The 12622-nt window shown below is 46.7% G+C and overlaps 1 protein-coding gene across 2 annotated transcripts in view; it reads right to left on the reverse strand.

Moving 5' to 3' along the window:
• The window catches only part of LOC129821387 (inactive dipeptidyl peptidase 10-like), a 314370-nt gene that overhangs the window by 2401 nt on the left and 299347 nt on the right, over positions 1–12622 (reverse strand). For both annotated transcript variants that reach the window (XM_055879015.1, XM_055879016.1), the window contains exons 24-25: positions 1345–1417; positions 865–938 (exon numbers count right to left, since the gene is read on the reverse strand). In XM_055879015.1, coding sequence (XP_055734990.1) covers positions 865–938; positions 1345–1417 — 147 coding nt within the window. The remainder of the gene's footprint in view (positions 1–864; positions 939–1344; positions 1418–12622) is intronic.

Consider the following 12622-nt stretch of genomic DNA (forward strand, 5'->3'; position numbering starts at 1 on the left):
CACTTCAACTTTGTCAATATGACTTGACCATGATAACTGACCATCCACTGTTACTCCTAGGAGTTCCGCTTCTTCAACTTGTTTAATGGCCACCCCCTATATGCGCATTTCCAGTTGAGATTTAAGTCTAAGAGAACGATTTGAACCAAATACAATGCGTTTGGTTTTTAGATGTATGTATGGTCCGTTTATTGATATTTACCAATTCTGACACGGAATACAACTCCTTCCTAAGAGTTTCAGTGAGTTCACTGGCTGTAGGTCCTGATGCGTAGAGTGATGTGCAATCATCAGCATACATAATAATTTTCAGCTTCTTGTAAGACAAGTTGCCAATCATTTGTACAAGTATAGAAGAGTAACGGCCCAAGGCAACTGGCCAGGGGGACACCGCACTGTCCATTATCTGATGTTCGAGAAGCTTCCATTGAAGAACACTCTCTGGGTTCTATTGGATAAGTAACTCGCCAACCGTGTGATGACAGGTGTAAAGCCAGAACGAGTGAGTTTGTCAGTAACAAATTAGGATCAATAACATCAAAGGCTGCACTGAAATCTAACCATACAGCTCCGACTATCATTGTATTATCCATGTATTTTAGCCAATCATCAGTCATCTGAGCCAGTGCAGTAGAAGCTGAGTGCCCTTCCCTATATGCAGTGGCTGGTGTTACTGTATGTTTATGGTCCTACACACACTACAGTAACCTACTCTACATACATAGCTGGGTACTGCATCGTTTTGTTACTGTTAGTTTACATTTAAAGCAACCATAGCTTGGGTAGACTTATAGCTTAATTAATCTAGTGCACCTACACAGAACCTGTATTCTACAGTATAGCGGACAATGACATTCTCCATACCTGCATCGAGTAGTTTGCTCCAACTTTCACAAGGTTCTTGATGAGCTCAGCAGTATGCTGAAAGTGGACATTGGCTGAAGGAAGCACAAGAAAATGTGTCGGCAGAATTCTGCTTGAATCGTCAACGGGAAGAGCGGCAAGATCACATAATGACACAAAACACTACAGGGTGGAGATGAAAGTGCCATGATCTAACTTGAAACATTTGTGACACATTGGGATTTCTTGTGGAAAAACCATTCTCTGTACAATGGAAATTGACTGATTCTTTCAATAACTTATATTTCATAAAAACTGTCATTCTTTGTTAAAGGTTCTTCAGTTTTTGCAATTGTTAGATTATTGCTGTTTTAAGTGCCGTCTGGCAAGAAGCACACTGCAGACTGGTCCTACATCGTAAACAACAACATAACAGCAACCTAACTGACCCCAGATCATTGTTGAGGCCTTTTTCTTGGTTTCACATAGTTAGTCACTCACCATCTGCTGTGCCGTGCACAAGCATCAGAGTCTGTTCCCTCAGTGGCTGGACGTTCTGCAACACACTGGAGAACTGCAACAGAGCCAACCATAGAAGTGTTAAGAGTATCAGAAAGAATTTGCTGGCATATTGTTAGAGAGGGAAGGTCAAGAAGCATTCCTAGTGGCTAGTGAAAGTCTATACATCCCTTGCACAGTCTTCACATTCTGCTGCCTAAAAATTACATCTAATAAGGGATTAAATTAGATTTTAAAAAATGATCGATCTACACAACCTACTCAACACTTTCAAAGTAAAATAATAAATACATATGTAAAAAAAAAAGTAGACATATTGATTGTGTGTGTAACAGTCCTGACCTATTTATGTTAGTTTTTATGTGTTTTGGTCAGGGCATGTGTTTTGGGTGGGCAGTCTATGTTACCTGTTTCTATGTTGGTTTCGGTTTGCCTGGTATGGCTCTTGATTAGAGGCAGGTGGTTTGCATTTTCCTCTAATCAAGAGTCATATTTAGGTAGGGCATTATCACTGTGTGTTTGTGGGTGATTGTCTCCTGTGATGTCTTCGTTGTGTTCGATGTATTTCACTTTTGGAGCTGTTTGGCTGTTCGTATGTTTCGATGTCCGTTCCTGTTCGTGAGTTTACGTTTGTCCATGTAAGTTTATGTTCAGGTTGCGTGTACGTCGTTTTCTTATTTTGTAGTTTGTTAAAGTGTTTGTTTTCGTGTCATCAGTTTTCGTATTAAATAAAAAGGATGGCATATTTCCCTGACTCCGCATATTGGTCTGAAGATCCTTCTCTCCTCACCTCTTCCGAGGATGAGGAAAGCGACAGTTATGACAGAATCACCCACCAAAATACAGAGACCAAGCGGTATGGGAAAAATGCTCGACGGAGCAACAAGGACTTTTGGACTTGGGAGGAGATCCTGTCTGGTAGAGGACCCTGGGCGCAAACTGGAGGAAATCGCTGCTCTCTTGAGAAGAGTGAGGCAGCCACAGCCCAGGAGCGCTGGTATGAGGAGGCAGCTAGGAGACGTGGATGGAAACCGGAGATTCAAGCTCGTAACCGGAATTATGAGGGGACACGTCTTGCACGGAAGCCCGAAAAGCCCGTGAGTAACTCCCAAAAATTTCTTGGGGGGGGGCTAAGGGGTTGTGGGCCAAGGGCAGGTAGGAGACCTGCGCCCACTTCCCAGGCTAACCGTGGAGAGCGGGAGTACGGGCAGACACCGTGTTACGCAGTAGAGCGCACGGTGTCTCCTGTACGTGTGCATAGCCCAGTGCGGGTTATTCCACCTCCCCGCACTGGTAGGGCTAGATTGGGCATTGAGCCAGGTGTCATGAGGCCGGCTCAACGCGTCTGGTCTCCAGTGCGTCTCCTCGGGCCGGCATACATGGCACCTGCCTTACGCATGGTTTCCCCGGTTCGCCTGCATAGCCCAGTGCGGGCTATTCCACCTCGCCGCACTGGCAGGGCGACCGGGAGCATTCAACCAGGTAAGGTTGGGCAGGCTCAATGCTCAAGAGAGCCAGTACGCCTGCATGGTCCGGTATTTCCGGCGCCACCTCCCCGCCCCAGCCTAGTACCTACAGTGCCTATATTACGCACTAGGCTACCAGTGCATTTCCAGAGCCCTGTTCCTCCTCCACGCACTCTCCCTATAGTGCGTGTATCCAGTTCGGTGCCTCCAGTTCCGGCCCCACGCACTAAGCCACCTGTGCGTCTCCCAAGTCCTGTACACACTGTCACTTCTCCCCGTACTAGTCCTGAGGTGCGTGCCCTCAGCCAGGTGCCACCAGTGCCGGTACCACGCACCAGGTATAGAGTACGCTTTGAGAGTTCAGTGTGCCCTGTCTCTGCTCCCCGCACTAGTAGGAAGGTGCTTATCATTAGCACGGTGCCTCCAGTTCCGGCACCACGCACCAGGTCTACAGTGCGCCATATCCGGCCAGAGCCATCCGTCTCCCCAGCGCCATCTGAGCCATCCGTCTCCCCAGCGCCATCTGAGCCATCCGTCTCCCCAGCGCCATCTGAGCCATCTGTCTCCTCAGCGCCATCTGAGCCATCCGTCTCCCCAGCGCCATCTGAGCCATCCGTCTGCCAGGAGCCTGCAAAGCCGCCCGTCTGCCATGAGCCTGCAAAGCCGCCCGTCTGCCATGAGCCTACAGAGCCGTCAGCCAGACAGGAGCCGCTAGAGCCATCAGCCAGACAGGAGCCGCTAGAGCCGTCAGCCAGACAGGATCTGCCAGAGCCGCCAACCAGACAGGATCTGCCAGAGCCGCCAACCAGACAGGATCTGCCAGAGCCGCCAACCAGACAGGATCTGCCAGAGCCGCCAACCAGACAGGATCTGCCAGAGCCGCTAACCAGACAGGATCTGCCAGAGCCGCCAGCGAGCCATGAGCAGCCAGAGCCGTCAGTGAGCCATGAGCAGCCAGAGCCGTCAGTGAGCCATGAGCAGCCAGAGCCGTCAGTGAGCCATGAGCAGCCAGAGCCGTCAAAGAGCCATGAGCAGCCAGAGCCGTCAGTGAGCCATGAGCAGCCAGAGCCGTCAGAGAGCCATGAGCAGCCAGAGCCGTCAGAGCGCCATGAGCGTCGTGAGCCGTCAGCCTGCCATGAGCGTCGTGAGCCGTCAGCCTGCCATGAGCGTCGAGAGCCGTCAGCCTGCCATGAGCGTCGAGAGCCGTCAGCCTGCCATGAGCGTCGAGAGCCGTCAGCCTGCCATGAGCGTCGAGAGCCGTCAGCCTGCCATGAGCGTCGAGAGCCGTCAGCCTGCCATGAGCGTAGAGAGCCGTCAGTCTGCCATGAGCGTCGAGAGCCGTCAGCCAGCATGGACCTGCCAGAGCCGTCCAAACAGGACCTGCCAGAGTCCTTCAGCCGGGATCTGCCCCTTGTCCCGGTGCTGCCCCTTGTCCCGGTGCTGCCCCTTGTCCCGGTGCTGCCCCTTGTCCCGGTGCTGCCCCTTGTCCCGGTGCTGCCCCTTGTCCCGGTGCTGCCCCTTGTCCCGGTGCTGCCCCTTGTCCCGGTGCTGCCCCTTGTCCCGGTGCTGCCCCTTATTCCAGTGATGGTCCTTATCCTGGTGCTGCCCCTTGTTTTTGTGCTGCCCCTTGTCCCGGTGCTACCCCTTGTCCCGGTGCTGCCCCTTGTTCCGGTGCTAGCTGATTATTTAGGGGAAGGTAATGTTTGGGTGGTCAGTGGTAGGGGTAGACAGAAGAGGGGAGTGACTATGGTGGTATGGGGACAGCGTCCGGAACCGGAACCACCACCGTGGTCAACTGCCCACCCGGACCCTCCCCTGGACTTTGTGCTGGTGCGCCCGGCGTTCGCACCTTGGGGGGGGGGTACTGTAACAGTCCTGACCTATTTATGTTAGTTTTTATGTGTTTTGGTCAGGGCATGTGTTTTGGGTGGGCAGTCTATGTTACCTGTTTCTATGTTGGTTTCGGTTTGCCTGGTATGGCTCTTGATTAGAGGCAGGTGGTTTGCATTTTCCTCTAATCAAGAGTCATATTTAGGTAGGGCATTATCACTGTGTGTTTGTGGGTGATTGTCTCCTGTGATGTCTTCGTTGTGTTCGATGTATTTCACTTTTGGAGCTGTTTGGCTGTTCGTATGTTTCGATGTCCGTTCCTGTTCGTGAGTTTACGTTTGTCCATGTAAGTTTATGTTCAGGTTGCGTGTACGTCGTTTTCTTATTTTGTAGTTTGTTAAAGTGTTTGTTTTCGTGTCATCAGTTTTCGTATTAAATAAAAAGGATGGCATATTTCCCTGACTCCGCATATTGGTCTGAAGATCCTTCTCTCCTCACCTCTTCCGAGGATGAGGAAAGCGACAGTTATGACAGTGTGCCTTCACACCCCAGAGATAATACTTGGTAGAAGAACCTTTGGCAGCAATTACAGTTGTGAATCATTTTTTAATAAGATTCTATCAACATTGCACAACTCTTAGGGCAACATACACTGAGTGCACAAAACATTAAGAACACATTTCTAATATTGAGTTCCACCTACGCTTTAGCACTCAGAACAGCCTCAATTCGTCGGGGCATGGATTCTACAATGTGTTGAAAGCATTCCACAGGGATGCTGGCCCATGTCAACTCCAATGCTTCCACAGTTGTGTCATGTTGGCTGGATGACCTTTGGGTGGTGGACCATTCTTGATTTTATTTTTATTTAACCTTTATTTAACTAGGCAAGTCAGTTAAGAACAAATTCTTATTTACAATGACGGCCTACCAAAAGGCAAAAGGCCTCCTGCAGGGACGGGGGCTGGGATTAAAAATACAAAAAATGAATAAAATATAAATATAGGATAAAACACACATAAAACACAAACACACAACAAGAGAGTCAACACACTACTACATAAAGAGAGACCTAAGACAACAGCATAGCAAGGCAGCAACACATGACAACACAGCATGGTAGCAACAAACATGGTGCAAACATTATTGGGCACATTATTGGGCACAGACAGCAGCACAAAGGGCAAGAAGGTAGAGACAACAATACATCATACAAAGCAGCCACAACTGTCAATAAGAATGTCCATGATTGAGTTATTAAATGAAGAGATTGAGATAAAAATGTCCAGTTTGAGTGTTTGTTGCAGCTCGTTCCAGTCGCTAGCTGCAGCGAATTGAAAAGCGGAGTGACCCAGGGACGTGTGTGCTTTGGGGACCTTTTACAGAATGTGACTGACAGAACAGGTGTTGTATGTGGAGGATGAGGGCTGCAGTAGCTATCTCAGATAGAGTTGGGTGAGGCCTTAAAGGGTTTTATAAATAAGCATCAACCAGTGTGTCTTGCGACGGGTATACAGAGATGACCAGTTTACAGAAGCGTATAGAGTGCAGTGATGTGTCCTATAAGGAGCATTGGTGGCAAATCTGATGGCCGAATGGTAAAGAACATCTGGCCGCTCGAGAGCACCCTGACCTGCCGATCTATAAATTACGTCTCCATAATCTAGCATGGGTAGGATGGCCATCTGAATCAGGGTTAGTTTGGCAGCTGGGGTGAAAGAGGAGTGATTACGATAGAGGAAACCAAGTCTAGATTTAACTTTAGCCTGCAGCTTTGATGTGTGCTGAGAGAAGGACAGTGCACCGTTTAGCCATACTCCCAAGTACTTGAATGAGGTGACTACCTCAAGCTCTAAACCCTCAGAGGTAGTAATCACACCTGTGGAGAGAAGGGCATTCTTCTTACCAAACCACATGACCTTTGTTTTGGAGGTGTTAAGAACAAGGTTAAGGGTAGAGAACGCTTTTTTATATCTTTTTTTGCCCCGTTTTTCTCCCAAATTTCGTGGTATCCAATTGGTAGTTACAATCTTGTCTCATCGCTGCAACTTCCGTACAGACTCAGGAGAGGCGAAGGTCGAGAGCCGTGCGTCCCCTGAATACAATCAAACCAAGCCGCACTGCTTCTTGGCACAATGCCCACTTAACCCGGAAGTCAGCCACACCAATGTGCAACGTGTCGGTGGAAACACCGTGCACCTGGCGATCGTGTCAGCGTGCACTGCGCCTGGCCCGTCACAGGAGTTGCTAGTGCGCGATGGGACAAGGACATCCCTGCCAACCAAACCCTCCCCTAACCTGGACGACGCTGGGCCAATTGTGTGCCACCCCAACGGTCTCTGGGTCGCGGCCGGCTCCGACAGAGCCTGGTGAGAAAGCTTTGTTGTAGAGCATTTAATACAAAATTCAGGGAGGGTCCAAGCTGAGAATAAGACTGTATCATCTGCATATAAATGGATGAGAGAGCTTCCTACTGCCTGAGCTATGTTGTTGATGTAAATTGAGAAGAGCGTGGGGCCTAGGATCCAGCCTTGGGGTATTCCCTTGGTGGCAGGCAGTGGCTGAGACAGCAGATATTCTAACTTTATAAACTGCACTCTTTGAGAGAGGTAGTTAGCAAACCAGGCCAAAGACCCCTCAGAGACAACAATACTCCTTAGCTGGCCCACAAGAATGGAATGGTCTACCATATCAAAAGCTTTGGCCAAGTCAATAAAAATAGCAGCACAATATTTCTTAGAATCAAAGGCAATGACATCATTGAAGACCTTTAAGGTTGCAGTGACACATCCATAACCTGAGCGGAAACCAGATTGCATACACAAGAGAATACTATAGACATCAAGAAAGCCAGTCAGTTGATTATTGACAAGTTTTTCCAACACTTTTGATAAACAGGGCAAAATAGAAATAGGTCTATAACAGTCAGGATCAGCTTGATCTCCCCCTTTAAATAAAGGACGAACCGTGGCTGCCTTCCAAGCAATGGGAACCTCCCCAGAAAGGAGAGACAGGTTAAAAGGTTGGAGATAGTCTTGGTGATGATAGGGGCAGCAACCTTAAAGAAGAAAGGGTCTAAACCATCTGACCCAGATGTTTTTTTTTGGGTCAAGCTTAAGGAGCTCCATTTGCACCTCGGACTCAGTGACTGCCTGCAGGGAGAAACTTTGTAGTGGGGCAGGGGAAAAAGAGGAAAAGCATCGGGGATAGTAGCATTAGTAGAGTTGGGAGATGAAGAAATGTTGGACGGGCAAGGAGGCATGGCTGAGTCAAATAGGAATCCTGACTTAATGAAGTGGTGACTAAAGAGCTCAGCCATGTGCTTCTTGTCAGTAACAACCCTATCATCAACATTAAGGGACATGGGCAGCTGTGAGGAGGAGGGTTTATTCTCCAGGTCTTTAACCGTTTTCCAGAACTTCTTGGGGTTAGACCCATAGAGTCATAACTGCTCCTTAAAGAAACTAACTTTGGCCTTCTGGATAGCCTGAGTGCACTTATTTCTCATTTGCCTGAACGACAGCCAGTCAGCCTGAGTATGCGTGTGCTGAGACTTTCGCCACATGCAATTATTGAGAAGGAGTAACTCTGCAAGATCACGGTCGAACCAGGGGCGGAACCTGTTTTTAATTCAAATTTTCTTTATGGGGGCGTGTTTGTTAACAATACCACTGAAAATATTTTAAAAAAGGTCCAAGCTTTTTCGACAAAGGGGATCAAGCTGATTCTATACCATTTTACAGAGGCCAGTTCATGAAAGAAGGCTTGCTCAATAACGTTTTTTAGCAAGGGTCTATGACAAATCAGGACAAGTCATTTCCCTGAGCAGCCATTACGAACACAGGCTGTAAAACAGTGATCACCAAGGTCATTACAGAAAACACCAGACTGATACCTATCAGGAATATTTGTGAGGATAACGTCAAGGAGAGTAGCCTTTTCTGGGTATTTGGAGTCATACCTTGTGGGATTGGTAATAATCAGAGAAATATTTAGGGAGTCCCATTGCTTTGGGACTTAGTCAGGTGGTTTAAGCATGTCCCAGTTTAGGTCACCTAGCAGGACAAATTCAGACTTAGTGTAAGGGGCCAGGAGAGAGCTTAGGGTACAGGCTGGTGCTGATGGAGGACTATAGCACCCAGCAACAGTCAAAAAATAGCTATTTGAAAGTTTAATGCTTAAAACCGGATAATCAAATTGTTTGGTGACAGACTTGGTGGAGACAACCGAGCACTGAAGGTAACGTGGTACAGCACGGCCTTCCCATAACCTAACTCCAATTAGATGAAAGGAGGTGGATGAGGGACTAGAAGGGTCAGAGGAGAGAAAAAAGGCACAAGGCAGAAAACGAGCAAGCATGAGTGACCAAGAGAGGAGATCGTGAGAAGATGGTACTGGAATACCCGAGGACAATGGGTAATGGGTGATCCTTGGTAAAGATTGCCACTCCCCCTCCTTTGGAAGATCTATCTTGCCGAAAAAGGTTATAACTAGAAAGGTTAACATCAGTATTCAAAACACTCTTCCTTAACCACGTCTCATTAATGACCAACACATCTTGATTGGAGCTGTGAATCCACAGGAATTCACAGGATTCACAGGATTCTGTTGAATGTGAAAAACCCAGCAGTGTTTTAGTTCTTGACACCGGTGCGCGTGGCACCTACTACCATACCCTCTTCAAAGGCACTTACATAGTTTGTTTTGCCTATTCACCCTCAGAAAGGCACACATACACAATCCATGTCTAAATTGTCTCAAGGCTTCAAAATTCATATTTAACCCGTTTCCTCCCCTTCATCTACACTGATTGAAGGGGATTTAACAAGTGACATCAAGAAGGGATTATAGCTTCACCTGGATTCACCTGTTCAGTCTATGTCATGGAAAGAGCAGTTCTAAAATGTTTTGTACACTCAGTCTATATACATTGTTTTTGATTGCAGACTGAGAACGGACCATTCAGGAACACTCAACATCTCTTTGAAAGCCACTCTGGTGTGTCTTTGGGTGTGATTGTGTAATGGGTGTAATTGTTCCGCTGAAAAAGAAAACTCCCCAGGGTTTTCAAAAGACTACGACAGGTTTTTCTTTAACTTTGTACCTGGGTAATGCTCCTTTCATTTGTACTTTAATCGTCACAAACTACCCAGTCCCTGCAAGTGACAAGAAAACCCATAACATGATTTTGCAAGCTTAAAACTTGAAAATACAGTGCGTTCAATCAACATTATTGGCATGTATTACAAAGTGAAGGCTGTGTTAAAAAATATCCACTTCAAATGATCTGTTCTGTTTGCAACAAGCCTGTTAAGTAATACTGCAAAACAACACAGCAAAGAAATCTACTTTTTGGGCGAAATAAATAAAACAATAAATGAAAAGATGCTGGAGGAGAGCTTGACGCCATCTGTCAAGCATGGTGGAGCAATGTGATGGTGTGGGGGTGCGTTGGTGGTGGTAAAGTGGGAGATTTGTACAGGGTAAAATGGATCTTGAAGAATGAAGGCTATCACTCCATTTTGCAACGCCATGCCATACCCCGTGGACGGCGATTAATTGGAGCCAATTTCCTCCTACAACAGGACAATGACCCAAAGCACAGCTCCAAACTATGCAAGAACTATTTACGGAAGAAGCAGTCAGCTGGTATTCTGTCTATAATGGAGTGGCCAGCACAGTCAACCCTATTGAGTTGTTGTGGGAGCAGCTTGACCGTATGATACGTAAGAAGTGCCCATCAAGCCAATCCAACTTGTTGGAGGTGCTTCAGAAAGCATGGGGTGAAATCTCTTCAGATTACCTCAAGAAATTGACAACTAGAATGCCAAAGGTCTGCAAGGCTGTAATTGCTGCAAATGGAGGATTCTTTGACGAAAGCAAAGTTTGAAGCACACATTATTTTAATTAAAAAAATATTATTTATAACCTTGTCAAAGTCTTGACTATTCACTTTGCAACTCATTCCATGTATGTTTTCATGGAAAACATGGATATTTGTAAGTGACCCCGAAATTTTGAACAGTAGTGTATGTTGCCCTAAGAGTTCTGCAAAGTTGGTAGAATCTCATAAACAATGAGTCTCGGAGGCTCCCAAAGCTGCTTCCACCAAGTATTACCTCTGGAGTTGGAAGACATATGCGAGCGATCAAGACAATCAATACTTTTCATTAACTTAAAAAATGTGGAGTAGGTTCAAATCAAATGAAATGTTATTTGTCACATGCCCCGAACACTGGGAAATGCTTACTTACAAGCCCTTAACCAACAACTAGGTTCAATAAATAGAGTTAAGAAAATATTTTATAAAGTAAAGTAAAAAATAAAATATAAAGTAACACAATAACATAACAATGACAAGGCTATATACAGGGGTACGGGTGCCGAGTCAATGTGCAAGATCACAGGTAGTCAAGGTCATTTGTAAATGTAGGTAGTGGTAAAGTGACTATGCATAGATAATAAACAGTGAGTAGCAGCAGTATAAAAACAAAGGGGGTAGAAGCTGTTAAGGAGCCTTTTGGACATAGACAAGGCGCTCCGGTACCGCTTGCTGTGCGGTAGCAGAGAGAACAGTCTATGACTTGGGTGACTGGAGTCTTTGACAATATTTTGGGCCTTCCTCTGACACTGTCTAGTATATAGGTCCTGGATGGCAATAAGCTTGGCCCCAGTGATGTACTGGGCTGTACCCACTACCCTCTGTAGCGCCTTACGGTCGGATGCCAAGCGGTCAGGATAGTCTCGATGGTGCAGCTGTAGAAAGTTTTGAGGATCTGGGACCATGGAAAACCTTCTCAGTCTCCTGAGGAGGAAAATGTGTTGTTGTGCCCTATTCACAACTTTCTTGGTGTGTTTGGACCATGATAGTTCATTGGTGATGTGGACACTAAGGAACTTGGAACTCTCGACCCACTCCACTACAGGCCCGTTGATGTGAATGTTCAGCCCTCCTTTTCCTGTAGTTCATGATCATCTCCTTTGTCTTGCTTACGTTGAGGGAGAGGTTGTCGTCCTGGCACCACACTGCCAGGTCTCTGACCTCCTCCCTATAGGATGTCTCATCGTTGTCGGTGATCAGGCCTATCGCTGTTGTGTTATCAGCAAACTTATCGATGGTGTTGGAGTCGCGCTTGGCCAAGCAGTCGTAGGTGAACAGGGAGTACAGGGGACTAAGCACGCACCCCTGAGGGGCCCCAGTGTTGAGGATCAGCGTGGCAGATGTGTTGTTGCTTACCCTTACCATCTGAGGGTGACCCGTCAGGAAGTCCAGGATCCAGTTGAAGAGGAAGGTGTTTACTCCCAGGGTCCTGAGCTTAGTGACAAGCTTTGTGGACTCTATGGTATTGACGCTGAGCTGTAGTCAATGAACAGCATTCTCACATACAGTTGTAGTCGGACGTTTACGAACACTTAGGTTGGAGTCATTAAAACTCATTTTTCAACCAATCCACAAATTTCTTGTTAACAAACTGTAGTTTTGGCAAGTCGGTTAGGTCATCTACTTTGTGCATGACACAAGTCATTTTTCAAACAATTGTTTACAGACAGATTATTTCACTTATAATACACTGTATCACAATTCCAGTGGGTCAGAAGTTTACATACACAAAGTTGACTAATCAGCCAAGACATCAGAAAAAGATTGTAGACCCACACAAGTCTGGTTCATCCTTGGGAGCAATTTACAAATGCCTGAAGGTACCACGTTCATCTGTACAAACAATAGTACGCTAGTATAAACACCATGGGACCACGCAGCCGTCATACCGCTCAGGAAGTAGACACGTTCTGTCTCCTAGAGATGAACGTACTTTGGTGCAAGAAAAGTGCAAATCAATCCCAGAACAACAGCAAAGGACCTTGTGGAAATGCTGGAGGAAACAGGTACAAAAGTATCTATATCCACAGCAAAACGAGTCCTATGTCGACATAAACTGAAAGGCCGCTCAGCAAGTAAGAAG

The sequence above is a fragment of the Salvelinus fontinalis genome, chromosome 23, assembly GCF_029448725.1.
Source record: "Salvelinus fontinalis isolate EN_2023a chromosome 23, ASM2944872v1, whole genome shotgun sequence".
In the NCBI taxonomy this organism is placed as follows: Eukaryota; Metazoa; Chordata; class Actinopteri; order Salmoniformes; family Salmonidae; genus Salvelinus; species Salvelinus fontinalis.